This window comes from Myxine glutinosa, chromosome 5 (assembly GCF_964187855.1).
Source record: "Myxine glutinosa chromosome 5, kmMyxGlut1.1, whole genome shotgun sequence".
In the NCBI taxonomy this organism is placed as follows: Eukaryota; Metazoa; Chordata; class Myxini; order Myxiniformes; family Myxinidae; genus Myxine; species Myxine glutinosa.
Genome location: NC_136265.1, coordinates 189,760,886 through 189,777,166, shown reverse-complemented (window position 1 = coordinate 189,777,166; position 16,281 = coordinate 189,760,886). Strand labels below are relative to the sequence as shown.

Sequence of the window (16,281 nt, the reverse complement as noted above, 5' to 3'; positions counted from 1 at the left end):
AGGCTATGTGGCCACGGCCTCATTTGGGGGTGTGGGGCACCGGGAAAGGGGTGTAAATTATCTATGTAAATGTGTCCCGTGTGTCATGGTGGCAGAGGGTGTTACAATTTCCTTTTTTACCTGGGCAACACTGAGGTTAAAGCACTCTTTGCACGGTAAAGTTTTCCTCCTTCCCTTCCCCCCTCCCCCAAAACGTATGGGCCTGTCAAAGCTACCCCAACCCCAAAATACGTATATGTAGTATATCTTAGAGTCCCTGTATAGAGAGTTGCGACATGAAGAGTCCGAAAAAAAGTGGTCACGTGGTCTGTGGACGCCATGTTGTTTCCTGTCCGATCTTCACGTGTTTCTGGCCTTGCATTGAATACATACGAGGAACGCTCTATTTTATTGTCTCGCTTTGTTTGTTGTCTTTGATAATATTTAATAATGTGAGTATTGTCTTTAATACTCACACTCATTCTAATGACGCCAAATACTTAAGATCACACGCTGAGAAGACTCTCCTTGTCTGTAATAGAACTCATATGCCATACGGGGACAAAGCCTTTTGCAACTCAGTACCTGCCCCCTGGAACAAACTACCTATAACTATTCGGACCTCACACAACATAAAAACTTTCAAAGCAAAACTCAAAACACATTTATTTCCAAAGTAACTTAATCGTATTTTTTGATAAGTAGCTTTGAGTCTTTTCTTCTAAGATTGTGTAATGTAAGTTGTAGTCTTCAAGATATGTTGTGAAGCGCTTTGTTCATTTCATGCTAAGGCGCTATATAAATACTGTTATTATTATTATTATTATTATTATTATTATTATGTACATGTATGTAATTTGGAATAGTTTAGATGTACACCATGCAACTAATTGTACATTGCTATGAAAAATGGATATGTTTTACATGCATTCTCTCCCATTGCAAGTCTGGATTAGAATTTCTGGGCCTTTTATATAATTACAATTTAATTGTGCATATGTATTTCTCCCGGTGCGCCGACATGAAAAGTTAAATCACTTTTTAATTTTCATATTTAAAATCAACCTTTCTGTCATTTGTCAAGATGGTTTTAAGGCAATGTTGTTATAATAATAGGAATTTATATCACGTAAATTGCAGGGGCCTCTAAGCGCTTAGAAAAGAGAAGAAAGCCAACGAGATGAATATACAAATACAAATTATACAAGAAGAAAACCTAAGATATAATCAGATGTCGGCATTTTCAAATAAATGAGTCTTTAACAGAGATTTGAAAATGTTCACATTGTCGGCTTTGTGTGCATGCATGCTAGTCAAGAAAGTAAGACGCAAGAGAGCAAGGTAGTCCAGAAAATGATAGGCACTTCCTGGCCCCTCTTTCCCTTTTATTCCTTTTCCCCCTCTCCTCCCTCTCCTCCCCACATAAAACTACATTTCTGAACAAAGATTATTGCAATAAACAAAATCCGATTCTTATCTTGGACGAAGAGAAAATCATATCACAAGCGAAGGGCACGGTGCAAATCACAAATTACACAATGTAGGCACTCAAATTTTGTACTCGGTTACGCACAATGTATACACACTAGCGGGCAGTGCACTAGTGCGTGGCACAAACAATGGAAACAAAATGGCTTCTCATTCCGGGTTGTCGTAACTCTCTCTATGGAGGGACTCCAGTATATCTTTCCCCTCCCTCCTCAACCTTCCCCTTCCACTCCCCTCACTCCCTTCCTCACGCCTCCCTCTCCTGCCTCCCCCCACCCCCACCCCCGGCAACGCCAGGTACTCCTGCTAGTAATCAATAAAGTTAGACTAGAACAGCACTTGATAGAGCGTATACCTCCGCCAGGCTAAACAGTTTATCTTTCATATCCCAATGATAGGCCAGATATACATTCGGACATGAACCAAAATCCAATCGGCTTGTTCTTGCCTCCTGACCAACTCATCCACCACGTTTTTGTTATAAGCCGTCCACAACTTTTTGAAATATGACGCTATATAGTTTTTGGTTCCATCATTCAATGGTGAAGAATGGGTTCCGGTTCCGGTCCCTCGAGCGATGGGGCTTGCTTTGATCTCTCCACGGCATCAAAGTTTGAGTGTTTTCCCGTTCGTTTCTTTGTCAAATTTCCGCTGCGTATTTTGTTGTGTATGTGTTATTGTGTGTTTCTATTTGGTTTTGGTTTTGTAGTTGTTGCAAATTTGTGTGTAATTAGTCGTTTCTTTGTTCGCGCCTCGTGCGGCCTGGTGTCTCGTGCGGCCTCCTCGTCTCGACTTGTGCCCCGCCCCTTATATTCGCGTTTGTTCTTTCACCTCTGCTCCTGCTTTCTCAAATCCACGTTCTCACTTAGAGACTTTTCCCAGATTGTTTTCATGGTTTTGTTTAAATATTTATTTAAATATGTTTAAACCGCAGCGCTGACCCACCCCCCCCCCCCCCCCCAGGATTTCCATGTTTTAAACGTTTCCCAGTGTGTACCCTGGATAAGAATAGGTACGCCGTATCCCTGCGTGTCGTAGGAGGCGACTAAGAGGGTTGGCGTCAGGAAGGGCATCCGGCCATAAAAAACATTGCCTCAAAAAGAGAACCATGACAATTACAACTACATGTGGGCAGGGTACAGCCCAAAGTGGAGATCGGTTTCTGAGGTTTGGGACATGGAATGTAGGGACAATGACAGGGAGATCAGGAGAAGTGGTGGAAGTATTGGTCAGAAGAAGAGTGGACATATGTTGTGTGCAAGAGATGAGATGGAAGGGAAGTGGTGTGAGAATGGTGAAGGGTAGGCAGGGACAGAAATACAAGTTTATGTGGCAAGGGTGCCCAGAAGGCGTGAATGGTGTTGGTGTCCTGTTTTCTGAAGAGTTTGTAGACAGTGTGGTGACTGTGACTAGAGTGAGTGATAGGTTGATGATGGTGAAAATGATGATTGGAAAGCTCTTGGTGAACGTCATCTCGGGATATGCTCCGCAGGTTGGTCGGAGCGATGAAGAGAAGGACAAGTTCTGGTGTGTGTTAGAGAAGCTGATGGAAAACGTGAAAGATGAGGAAGTTGTTGTGGTAGGAGGAGACCTAAATGGACATGTGGGAAGGAGTATGGATGGTTTTGACGGAGTTCATGGGGGTTACAGATATGGTGTGAGAAATGGAGAAGGTGAAAGGATTTTGGAGTTTGCTGATGGAGCTGATTTGTTGATTTGTAATACTCAGTTCAGAAAGAGGATAATAAGCTTGTTACATACACGTCAGGTGGGTCGACGACAACCGTTGACTACCTGATGGTGCGTAGGCGAGATAGGGGGCACCTCCGAGACACAAAGGTGATCCCGGGGGAGGAGGCTGTTTCACAGCACCACTTGGTTGTCTGCGACGTAAGGGTGAAAGGTGCGAGGAGAGCTCGGCGGGTGAAGTACCAACCGAGAATGAAGGTGTGGAGGCTGAAAGAGGTGACAGTAAGGGAGGCATTAAAAGAGAGGCTGAGTAGGGTCGAGGATGATGTGGTTGAGCTTGAAAGTGGTTGGATGTCAATGAAAGCTAGTCTGTTGGGAGCCGTTGGTGAGGTATGTGGATGGACAAAAGGACCACCGAGGCACTCGGAAACATGGTGGTGGGATGATGAAGTTGGAAAGAGGATTGACGAGAAGAGGAAGAAGTTCAAGGAGTGGCAGAAGGCGAAGGGTACGGGAGCGGAAACAGCAGAGCATGAAAGTTATAAGGCATCCAGGAAGGCTGCAAAGAAAGAGGTTGCAAAGGCGCAGGAGGCATGTAGGAAAATGTTCGGAGAACGCTTGGATTCGGAAGAGGGTCAGAAAGCAGTATTCAGGATTGCAAAGCAGATAGCGCAAGAGAGGTATGATGTGATGGGGGTGAGCTGCTTGAAGGATGAAGTGGGACAAATCGTTGTCGACCCAGATGGAATTAAAGGAAGATGGAAAAGATATATGGAAATGCTGTTGAATACAGAGAATGAATGGGATGGCAACATACAGAGTAACCCAGTTTTAGGACCAGCAGAGAAGATAACTGAGAAGGAAGTTGAGGAAGCGATAAAAGCAATGAAGGGTAGAAAAGCGGGAGGGCCGACGGGATTTGTGGGAGATATGTTGAAGGCAGCAGGAAGTTGGGGTGTGAAGAAAATGACAGAGATCTGTAATCTGGTGGTGAAAGAAGGCCGCATTCCAGTGGATTGGGAACTGAGTACCCTCGTCCCTCTATACAAGGGGAAAGGTGACCCTCTGGAGTGTGGCTCATACCGAGCGATAAAGTTATTGGAGCATGGAATGAAGGTATTGGAAAGGGTGTTGGAGAGGAGGATAAGGAAGAAAGTGAAGATCGACGAAATGCAGTTTGGATTTATGCCAGGAAGAGGAACGACAGACGCGCTTTTCATTGTGAGGCAGTTGCAGGAGAAGTACATGGAGAAGAGGAAGAAGTTGTTTCTTGGGTTTGTTGATCTGGAGAAAGCATTCGATCGGGTTCCACGCAAAGTATTGACATGGGCATTGAGGAAGTTAGGAGTGGAGGAATGGTTGATCAGAGTAGTGATGGCAATGTACAAAAGAGCGCGCACAGCTGTAAGGACGAAGGACGGGAACAGTGGTGAGTTTGAGGTGAAGGTGGGAGTGCATCAGGGGTCGGTACTAAGTCCACTACTATTTGTAGCTGTGATGGAGGTGCTGGCTCAGAACATAAAGGAGGGTTTACCGTGGGAGTTGTTGTATGCAGATGATCTGGTGTTGATTGCGGAAAGTATGGATGGACTGAAGGAAAAGATTAACACGTGGAAGGAATGTATGGAGACAAAAGGTCTGAAGGTGAATATCGGAAAGACGAAGGTGATGGCAAGTGGTAAAGCATGTGGTGAGGTGGAAAGAACTGGGAAGTGGCCCTGTGCTGTGTGTAGGAAGGGTGTCGGAGTGAACTCCATTCAGTGTACAATGTGCGCTGAGTGGGTTCATCAAAAATGTAGTGGTCTGAGAGGGTCATTAACCAGTGTGGCAGCTACATTCAAATGTAAGGTGTGCACAGAGGGAGCTGCAGATGGAGGAAATGTTGAGTTGGATCTTGGAGACGGCGTGAAGCTGGAAGGTGTGAAAACATTTTGCTACCTCGGAGACATGCTGAATGGAGAAGGTGGATCAGACTCGGCAACGGTTGCTCGAGTGAGATGTGCATGGAAGAAGTTTCGGGAAATGAGTGGCATGCTGATGATGAGGGGAGTGTCGTTGAAGCTGAAGGGAAAGGTGTATGCTGCATGTGTGAGAAGTGTTATGATTTATGGGAGCGAGACATGGGTAATGAACGTAGAGCAGCAACGAAGGTTGGAAAGGGTGGAAATGCGAATGGTTCGACGGATGTGTGGAGTATCGTTGAGAGAGAGGAAGACAAATGATGAATTGCGAAAGATGATGGGAATAGAGCCTATGATTGATGCTGTGAAGAGGAACAGGTTGAGATGGTTTGGTCATGTGTTGAGGAAGGATGAAAGTGACTGGTTGAGAAGAGTGATGGAAATGAATGTAGAAGGAAGTAGAAGACGGGGAAGACCGAGAAAGACTTGGCTAAAGATGGTGGAAGAAGAAATGCGGGCAAGGGGGTTAACAAGGAGAGATGCAGAAAATAGGGCAAAATGGAGAAGATTATCATGGGGACCGCAAGGCTAACCCCCGCTCTAGCAGGGAAAATGGCCTTTAAAATGCATGTTGTTGTTGTTGTTGTGTACATGATGTGCATAATCCCATGGGAATAATTCAATGGTGAAGAATAACTTACAAAATCAAAAATTTCTCATGTCCGGATCCATTTTGGGATCTTCACCAAAATTCTTCTGTGTCAAACGCCCAAATTATCCATCACGTTTCATCCAAATCCGTCCACATCTTTTGAGATATCTTGTTCACAAACAAACAGACAAACGTTGTGCAGAACATGATACTTGTAAGGTCCACCCCACCCACCAAAAAAACGTTGCCATAGAAACATCAAATTGTTCATTTCATTAAGACTTAAATTGATGATCTTCACGGTTAAGATGGCTGACTTAAAATATTAGGGTCCTGAGATCGAGCCCCTCTCAAGACGATGAAGTAACACCAGGTGCATTGACTCAGCCTGTGATCCTTCCGAGGTCAGAATTCTTATGAACAGGACAAAGACATTATGGGACATCACTGTACTTTTTTTAGGAAATACAAACATTGCTAGAAAAGGATCAACATCATTTTTGTGATTTGAACATTGGCGACTCCAATATCCTGAGCTATGAGGGTTGTTTAAAAAGTTTAACAAACAAATGACAAACAAAATAGAATGTGTTAGCAAGATTAGTCGAGTAAAGAGACATCGATATAAACCAAGAAAACACACCTCAAAGAATACAGCAATAGAGATAATTGTATTTTGTTTTTTTAGAAAAATAACCTGCCTGACAAATCCTGGGTCATTATGACCCATTAATGCATTAACGTGACATTTTTTTTGGTAAAAAAAAAAGAAAATTCCCCAAATCCTGAGAGACCAAAAATAAAATAAAAAACCCCCCACATACACAGGAACATTTAGTACACTTCATTTTGAAACATTCATGAAAGGATGTGCATATAAACCTTTATGTAACAAATTGACGTACTCGGGAGGTCAATACGTTCCCCTTTGGTGGGTCGCGCCTTTTAGCACACAGATGTGACCGAGTGAAATTATCCGAGTGCTCAGGCAATCTTACACCTCCCCACTTACGATACACAGTGTGCAAATAGATGCCAATCCAGCAATACAATGCAAGTTCAAAAATGAATGGGCCTTAAACTTCCTGATAACATTGCGTACGGTGGACACAGCAACATCAAGATCTCTGGAGATGGATGTGTAGCCTTGAGATTGTCCATGCTTGGCTACAATCTTGTGTCTGACCTCCTCAGACAATTCTCTGGTTTTCTTTCTTTTCTCCATTCTCATTGCAATCCACACAGTGACACAAACCAGCAGAATGACTCCTTTTCTCTATTCAAACTGGTTGAATGAGTGATTTTTATATTGCAGGCACCTGCATCTCACCACAGGTGAGTTCAATTCCAAAGTAAAGGAGAATCACCTGCTTGAAATCTAATTATTTCTATCAACTTCTGAAAGGTGCCAATAATATTGTCCAGACCATTTTAGGATTTCTGTGTGGAATAAGCTAAGATTTAGTAATTTTTTCAGCATTTTGGGGTTTTTTTCCACTGGAAACCAAATAAATACAAATGTGGATACGAAAAGATTTTTTAATTTGAACAATTTTCTGGAAGAGATGGTGCATTATTTGAAAAAATGCAAGGGTGCCAATACTTTTTAGCCGAGTGAGAATTCCAAATTCTGAAGCCTTGGCCTAGTGTCATTTGTGCTTCTATCTTCTTTATTTATGGGACATCCTATGGACATAAATAAACACTATTTTACTCTGAGCAGGTTGCACATCATGTGCAGCGAATTTCACCTTCCTGCACCTTGTAATTATTATTATTATTATTATTATTTTTCAACGCTTTTGTACAATGCCCTTGAGGCTGTTTGCAAGCCACCGTCTACAAGTCCAATACAAGAGATATAAGTACTCTTAATGGAAAATGTTTTTTATCTTTTTATATTTTTTATAATCTAATTTTTTTTTTATATGTAATAAATATTTTTAAATAAATATTCTTTATGGAAAACACACATTCGTGTTGAAATATTGGCCTTTAAAACCTACCTTTATGAAGGAGGACAGACACCTGTACAAACACACAACTGACATTGGGTTTATTTGGTAGATATGTTTAGTTATAAATGTTATTTTATCATATCAGAGCGTTTATTAAAGTCACTTTAGTTGTTCACCAATCCCTGCAATAACTTTTTAAAAGAGAAAATTTATATTCGTCTTTTATGTTTACGAGACAAGTGTGAAATGTCATGGGACGGACATACAAGTAGGAAATGAAAATGTACTGATCGGGGTGAACAGCTGCAGTCCCATGGGTTACTATAAAGATATATGTACTGCAGGCTGGTCAGGTGGCTGGGGCAAGCTTAAACAATGCCAACAACCACAAAATGCCAACAATACAAAAATGCCAACAAAAAAAGCAGCAACAACAACAACCACAAAATGACAACACAAAAATTTCAACAACAAAAGCAAAAGCAGCAGCAGCAACAACACAAATACTGCCCTGTTATATCAACTCGAAACACACACAATTGAAAGGAACAATACCAAAGCATACAACAACACAAACAAATTTCCAGTCCATTCTGTAATCATTTTCATTGCTCTCCATAATTTTTATGCCAAGATATAATCGATTGTGAGTGGATCAAAGAAGTGGATCCAACCTCATACCAAATGGGACAGCTATAGTTAAGTGATGTTTCCTGAAAGGGGAACTCAAACGATGAGACTACCTCGACGATCATCTATCCCTTGATCCTCTAAAAAATAGATATGATGTGTCTTTTTCCGATTTATAAAGTGACCCATTTTGCTATTAAAAGGCTAAATCTTCTTCTTCTTCGTAAGGGGGAGGAGGTTTCGAATTAATTTTTTTCAGAGGTTTTTCCAAACAGCGAAAAAAATTCGAATTTCTGCAAAAAATATACCGTGTTGATGCATCTTTGGTGTACAAAACATTTGGAACACCTTCCCCTAATATTGAGTTGCTTCCTCTTTTGTCCTCAGAACAGCCTCAGTTCGTCGGGGCATCGACTCTACAAAGTGTCGAACGTGTTCCACAGGGATGTTGGCCCGTGTTGACTCCAATGCTTCTCAAAGTTGTGTCAAGTTGGCTGGAAGTGGATCTCTACTCGGAATAGCTCATTCCATCTCATCCCACAGATGCCCAATTGGATTGAGATCTGGTGACTGGGCAGGCCACTACAGTAAGCTGAATTCACTGTCATGTTCGTGAAACCATTCCTGGACAAGTTGTGGCATGGGACATTATGCTGCTGAAGAAATATATTCGCAGATGGATACACTGCTGCCATGAAGGGATGCACCTGATTGGCAATGATGTTCACATATCTTGTGGCATTCAAACGTTGCTCCAATTTTATCAAGGGGCCCAATGTGTGCCATGAAAACACACCCCACACCATCACCCCATCACACCACCACCACCACCACCACCACCCTGCAATGTTAGTCCAGTCAATATACAACAAGACCCACCACTAATTGCAACAGAAATGAAACCTCATGTATCTGTCGAAGATAAGTCAACCTTATAACATACCAAAAGTCTTGTAAAGTCTTTGGAGTCGAACATGGTGTATTTCGTGGATGAAAGTTGTCGATTTTAACTCATTTTCCATTAAATTGCCGAATTTTCAGATAGGCACAACTCGACCAATTTTCAAGATAAACCAACAAAATCACCATCTTTCCCTAGGTTTTCAGGGGCAATCTTTCATATGAACCACCTTTAGAGCCCATTTTCCCCACAGAGCGGGGGTTGGCCTTTTTTGGGCACCTTGGTCCCCTTTTTGAAGCAATGTTTCATGGCCCTTTTTTGGGCACCGTGGTCCCCTTTTTGAAGCAATGTTTTATGGCCCTTTTTTGGCACCGTGGTCCCCTTTTTGAAGCAATGTTTTATGGCCCTTTTTGGGGCACCGTGGTCCCCTTTTTGAAGCAATGTTTTATGGCCGGATGCCCTTCCTGGCGCCAACTCTGTTCGTCGCCTCTTGCGATACACAGGGAATTACCAGTGAACTGGTACTCAATTTGCCGACCTCAGAAGGATGGTCAGGCTGAGTCAACCCCCCTGGTGTTAATTCAGCGATTGACCGGGATTCGAACCCAGGATCCTCGGATCCCAAGCCGGCACCCTAACCGCTAAGCCAACACCAGGCAATCTTTTATATGGAAGTACTAAAAGTAGTGTTGGATGATTCCTTCTGCCATATATGGGGGTACCCCTACCCCAAACCCGTTGCTTCACAACTCAGAATTACAAATGTGCATAACTTCTCAACCATTCATCATACCCCCAAAAACGTGGTGTCTTTACCAATGTTTCTGGAGTCAACCTTTCATTTGGAAACATTTGAAAATACTTTGAGTCTTCTAATGCCCGCATTCGGGGTAACCCCCCCCCCTCCCTCTCCCTGAACTTTGACCAGCATCCCAGAATTACAATATGGCATAGCTTCTCATTATTAGTCCCCTACCGGTGTACAGTGGAGTGGACTATAGGTTTGCACGCCGTCCCTCCGTCCGTAAGTCCGTCAGTCCGTCACGTAAAGAACAGTTTTCCGGACTTTTTTTCGAAAAGCTTAATGCTAATGATTTCAAACTTGGTACATGGTTTCCTCATGATAAGTTACAGGTCAAGTTCGAACTTCACGACGTTTCGATCGTTTTTGACAAAGTTACGGCACTTTGAACTTTGGTAATTTCCCCAACAGTTTTCCGGACTATAATTTGGAGTGCGGTAAGTCAAAGCTGTTAATATTCCTTGTTTTAACTCCAATTTACATTCGGTTTCCACTTTTAGTGAGAAGTAGGGGTCTGTGCAACCATTCCTGAACTTTATTTGGTGCAAATCGGATAATTTTTAGCCGAGTTACCTCAGACCGTGAGTTGGTAATTATATAATTCACACACTGCAATACGTGCAGGCTGCTCCATGGAGCGACCTTGCGGGCTTATTTTGCCTCCGATTTACATTTTGTTTCCACTTTTAGTGAGAAGTAGCGGTCTGTGCAACCATTCATGAACTTTATTTGGTGAAAATCGGATAATTTTTAGCCGAGTTACCTCAGAACGTGAGTTGGTAATTATATAATTCACACTGCCGGTAGCGGACATGTATTGCAGCGCAATACTCAGAATGCTTGTTCTTCTTGTGTTTTGTTTAAGTCTTGACCCTGTCACATGACCAGCCTGCAGTACACCTGGCTTTATAACAACCAATGGGATTCAGTTGTCCCAGCAATGATTATCTGAGCCTCTGGATTCACGAAACACACAAAATCAACAACAATGATATTTAAAAACTACATCATCATTATCAAAATCAGAACAACTACAAAAGCAAAATAATCCCCGAATATAAAAACAAATAATCACTGGAAGTAAATAATTTAATATAATTACCGGATGTACTTCAGATATAATTTGTAGTTTGATTTTGATTTTACCAAACTTACAATCCTGGGTCTGGACAACAACAAGCTCCAGTCTCTTCCTAGTGGAGTGTTTGATAAACTTACACAAGTCACGTATCTGGATCTGCAACAAAACAAGCTCCAGTCTCTCCCTAATGGAGTGTTTGATAAATTTACACAACTCACATATCTGGATCTGCAACAAAACAAGCTCCAGTCTCTCCCTAATGGAGTGTTTGATAAACTTACACAACTCACATATCTGGATCTGCAACAAAACCACCTCCAGTCTCTCCCTAACGGAGTGTTTGATAAACTTACACAACTCACATATCTGGATCTGCAACAAAACCACCTCCAGTCTCTCCCTAACGGAGTGTTTGATAAACTTACACAACTCACATATCTGGATCTGCAACAAAACCACCTCCAGTCTCTCCCTAACGGAGTGTTTGATAAACTTACACAACTCACATATCTGGATCTGCAACAAAACAAGCTCCAGTCTCTCCCGAACCGAGTGTTTGATAAACTTACACAACTCACATATCTGGATCTGCAACAAAACAAGCTCCAGTCTCTCCCTAATGCAGTGTTTGATAAACTTACACAACTCACATATCTGGATCTGCAACAAAACCACGTCCAGTCTCTCCCGAACCGAGTGTTTGATAAACTTACACAACTCACATATCTGGATCTGCAACAAAACAAGCTCCAGTCTCTCCCTAACGGAGTGTTTGATAAACTTACACAACTCACATATCTGGATCTGCAACAAAACAAGCTCCAGTCTCTCCCGAACCGTATTTGATAAACTTACACAACTCACATATCTGGATCTGCAACAAAACAAGCTCCAGTCTCTCCCTAATGGAGTGTTTGATAAACTTACACAACTCACATATCTGGATCTGCAACAAAACAAGCTCCAGTCTCTCCCGAACCGTATTTGATAAACTTACACAACTCACATATCTGGATCTGCAACAAAACAAGCTCCAGTCTCTCCCTAATGGAGTGTTTGATAAACTTACACAACTCACATATCTGGATCTGCAACAAAACAAGCTCCAGTCTCTCCCTAATGGAGTGTTTGATAAACTTACACAACTCACATATCTGGGTCTGCACACCAACCAGCTGAAGTCTTTACCCAGTGGAGTGTTTGATAAACTTACCAGACTAACACATCTATATCTGCACATCAACCAGCTGAAGTCCCTCCCTAACGGAGTGTTTGATAAATTAACCAGTCTAACACATCTATATCTGTACAACAACCAGCTGAAGTCTCTTCCTGTCCCTTCTCTTGTCAAAATCTGTGCGAGCTCCATTGCTCTGATCAAGAGTTAACTTATTCCCAAACAGCTCCTACAAAGTATCATGGATTTCCATTATTCCCGAGGGATTATGCACATTATGTACAAGTTGTTTAAAATATAAACATTAATGTAAAGCAATGTGTGCATGAAAGGAAATGGTAACCCCCCTGTTGTATTCATGGTTAAAAATAAACGGTTGATATGGAATTTCTTTATTTTAATTATCCACAATTCCTCTCAAAATAAACTCACAAAATCAACAACAATGATATTTGACAAACTACAACATTATTATTATTATCAAAATCCTGAACAACTACAAAAGACAAATAATCCCCAAATACAGACTTGGCATTTAAAATGGCATTTTTTTTGTGGGGGTGAACTTACTTTTCAAGATGACTTGGAACCAAAAGTTCATTGGAATTATGTTGAAATTATTCTAGATTTTGTTAATGTGACCTTTAAAAGAAACAAAAACCACATTTGACATTTCGAAGCAAATAAATTGATCCTTGAAAGTGATGTAAACTGATATCGAACTCAATTCACGGACAGTACTGTGTTAAACTTCTGTACGTTTTCCAGAAGTATCTCTTTATTTTACACATGAGCCAAAAAAATTTTCAACAAAAACAAAAGTTAAATCATGACTGGGATTACGGACAGTAAAATTACAGTTCAGTACTTCGTGTAACCCCCACGAGCATTCAGGAGAGCACGTACACGTTGAGGCATGCTGTTCACGAGATTTGCCAAGGTTTGGACATGAATCGCTTGCCATGCAGTGACAATAGCCTGCTGCAATTCACGCACAGAGGTCGGCTGCTGGTCCAAGTGGTCGATTTGACGCGTTAATTCTGCCCACAAGTTCTCTATCGGATTCATATCCGGGGACATGGCAGGCCACTCCATATGCTCTACACCACGGTCAGCAAGAAAGTGTTGGATCATGCGAGCACGATGAGGCCGTGCATTGTCATCTTGGAAGACAAAGTTTCCTCGAAAGGCTGCACGAGAAAATGGAAGCAATGTTTCTTCCAGAATGGCCCTGTACTTGAACTGGTTCAGGTTTCCATTCAGAACAACCAGGTCAGTTTTGCCCCCTGCATGAAAAGCAGCCCAAACGGTCACCCCACCACCTCCAGCTTGGACTCTTGGCACTATACAATCTTCGTTGTCGGCTTCATGCACTTGTCTGCACACTCGGACGCGGCCATCTTGACGATAGACCAGAAATATAGACTCGTCACTGAAGGTCACGTGATTCCAGGGGCCTGGCTGCCATTGATGGTGCTCTCTGGCCCATTGCAATCGGCGCTGGCTGTGTTGTCTTGTCAGGCATGGCTTTCTCAGGGGACGCCTGGAACGATAGCCTGCTTGAACCAATTTGTTGGTTGACTAGCCTTCTGGATACAGGCACATTTGTCAGTTGCTGCCACTCAGCCCTAAGCCGATTAGCTGACTTGGTACGGCCATTGCAGACTAACCGGTGCAGCTGGCGATCATCTCTCCTTGTGATTATGCGGGGACGTCCCCTCTGAGCATTTCGTTTCAGGATCTTTGACACCTGACCTTGAGTGATGCCATACTGCCAAGCAATAGCACGCTGTTTCATGCCGGAATTTCGTAAAGCCACCACTCCATGACAAACAGCATTGTCAAGTTGACGGACCATCTCCAGAGGAAGCGGCAATAACTTTTGTAGACGTGCAGCAGTTGTTTTCCACTAATACAGAACCAACAACCCTTATATACCCGATTGTGAAGCCAATCGTCAAATGTACCTGTCCTTACATTTTGTCACGCCACCTGTGATATTATCCTGTTATTGACTTCTTGCTGCGAAAGACAATCAGTGACATGGTTCTTTTGACAAAGAAATCACCGAAGCATAAAAGAAACTCACCAGATTGATATACTGAGTTCAGAAAGTAAACCCAAGTCAAGAAAAAAAAAAAAATTCCATATTAAATGTCAAGTCTGTATATGAACAAATAGTCACTGAGAGTAAATAATTAAATGTCATTACCGGATGTACTTCAGATATAATTTGTAGTTTAATTTTGAAGTTACCAAACTAACAATCCTGGATCTGCACATCAACCAGCTCCAGTCTGTTCCTGATTCCATTCGATAACAAACTTATTTAAAACTAGAACGGCACTCAGTAGAGAGCATACATCCGCCAGGTGAACAGTTTACGTTTTGTATCCCAGAGAAGACCAGAAAATCACAATACAGAATCACATTGAATCAAAATCAATCACAAGCATCACCATAGCAATGAACAACACAATACCCCAGACTAGTGTTTCACACCCCGATCTACTCTTTCAAAGGTTCGGTAGAATAGTCATGGATTTTATATGAACACCAGGCTGAGGGTGGTTGGAGGAAATCAAAAGAAATGTTTCAATGTTTCAAGAGCTCTTAATCAAAGTTTTAATGATATTTGATCTGGGGGGCATGCACCACCTCCTCCCCCCCCCGCCCCCATCACATATCATCACCCTGTTGTCATCATTTCATTTCAGTTCCCCCCAATTATCAAGTGTGATAATTTGCCCCAACCAGGTATATGACGTAATATTTGAACGTTCCCTAAAGGATGTTGAATGAAACATAACTGGCAAATCAAAATGGAATTCCATTCTACCTTTCAGAAGTGTAATTGTGGGTATAAAACTCACCCAATATGTAGGATAAATGTGAGGGACATACATACATACAGAGAGACAAACGCTGTAAACACAGAAACCAAACATCGACAACGTCAAAAATCGTTTGTTTAATCACGAATTTGCCAGTTTTAACAGACTTTGTGAGTTTGAAGAAGAAGAAGAAGCGGTATTTATGGTTTCTTCACACAGCAGTTTGAATGGAAACATTTATTACTCTATGACAGTAGAAACCCTTTAGGACACGAAACGAGCAAACAAAATTATATATACAGTGCACTAGTGATATTTGCGAAGCAATATTTAAAATTTATAAAACTATACAGAAACAACCCACAAACAACAACAACCACATACACTACAACAATTGAGTGTTACAAACGAGCCTTATTTTAATGTGTTTCACTTCATGTGTTTCACGTGTTTGTTTGTGTTTCACACTGAATGAAAAGGTAGAGCATGCAGATTGTGACACATAACAGGTTCAACGATATGTCTGGCCTGAACGGCATCGGAATGAAAATGGCGGTATGTGGAGTCAGCCGGCACACCGCCGTAATGACATCACATCACCCCTGTCATGTGACCAGATCCTCAGCTCTGATTGGTGTACGTTTGAGGGGACATACATGCATACATACATACATACATACGGACAGACAAACACTGTTCCAAACGGCTTTGCCCATTATTTCCGTAAAATTACTGGTACCCGACTGCAAAGCCGCAATGAGCCGGCGAAGCCAAAGCCTCTTGCCACTATTTTACCCATCACTGTGGCATCAGTAGGTTAGGTAGTTGGTCGTCGGTAGGTGTAGTAGGTACCGTACCTAGTTCAAAATGACACCATTTGCATTCTGGATGAGATTAAAATTTATAAAATTTCCTTCTTGATTAATTCGGTGAATTCTGTCTCAACTTCGGATATTTCCGGCCATGAAAAACTATCCCCTTTGGCCGCGAGATTTCTAAAAAATAATTATTCGTCAATTTTAGAATATTTGACGCCGTTTTCAGCCTCCGAAACGTGGTAATAAGCTTTTTTGAAATATTTTTTCAAATGCTCGAATCTCATTGGTTCCGGTGTCTGGTGACGATTTTCGTTGAAGATAACCAGGGCCCGTGCGGGCCCGGGGAACGAGGTTGGTCTTAAAGTATTTTA

General features: G+C 42.0%; 1 protein-coding gene across 1 annotated transcript; it reads left to right on the top strand.

Moving 5' to 3' along the window:
• The first annotated feature begins 9,287 nt into the window (after window positions 1–9,287).
• Window positions 9,288–14,578, top strand: LOC144892175 (uncharacterized). The gene is made up of 5 exons (XM_078777438.1): window positions 9,288–9,406; window positions 9,953–10,088; window positions 11,130–11,875; window positions 12,088–12,415; window positions 14,549–14,578. The coding sequence occupies exons 1-5, from the start codon at window positions 9,288–9,290 to the stop codon at window positions 14,576–14,578; spliced, it is 1,359 nt and encodes a 452-aa protein (XP_078633564.1).
• Window positions 14,579–16,281: the final 1,703 nt, after the last annotated feature.

Excerpts from the sequence above, each read along its gene's own strand:
- LOC144892175 (XM_078777438.1), top strand. The coding sequence starts at position 9,288 with ATGAAAGTTGTCGATTTTAACTCATTTTCCATTAAATTGCCGAATTTT. Across the intron at positions 11,876-12,087 it reads GATAAACTTACACAACTCAC|ATATCTGGATCTGCAACAAA; the intron begins ATATCTGGATCT and ends TACACAACTCAC. Across the intron at positions 12,416-14,548 it reads ACCAGCTGAAGTCTCTTCCT|CTCCAGTCTGTTCCTGATTC; the intron begins GTCCCTTCTCTT and ends CACATCAACCAG.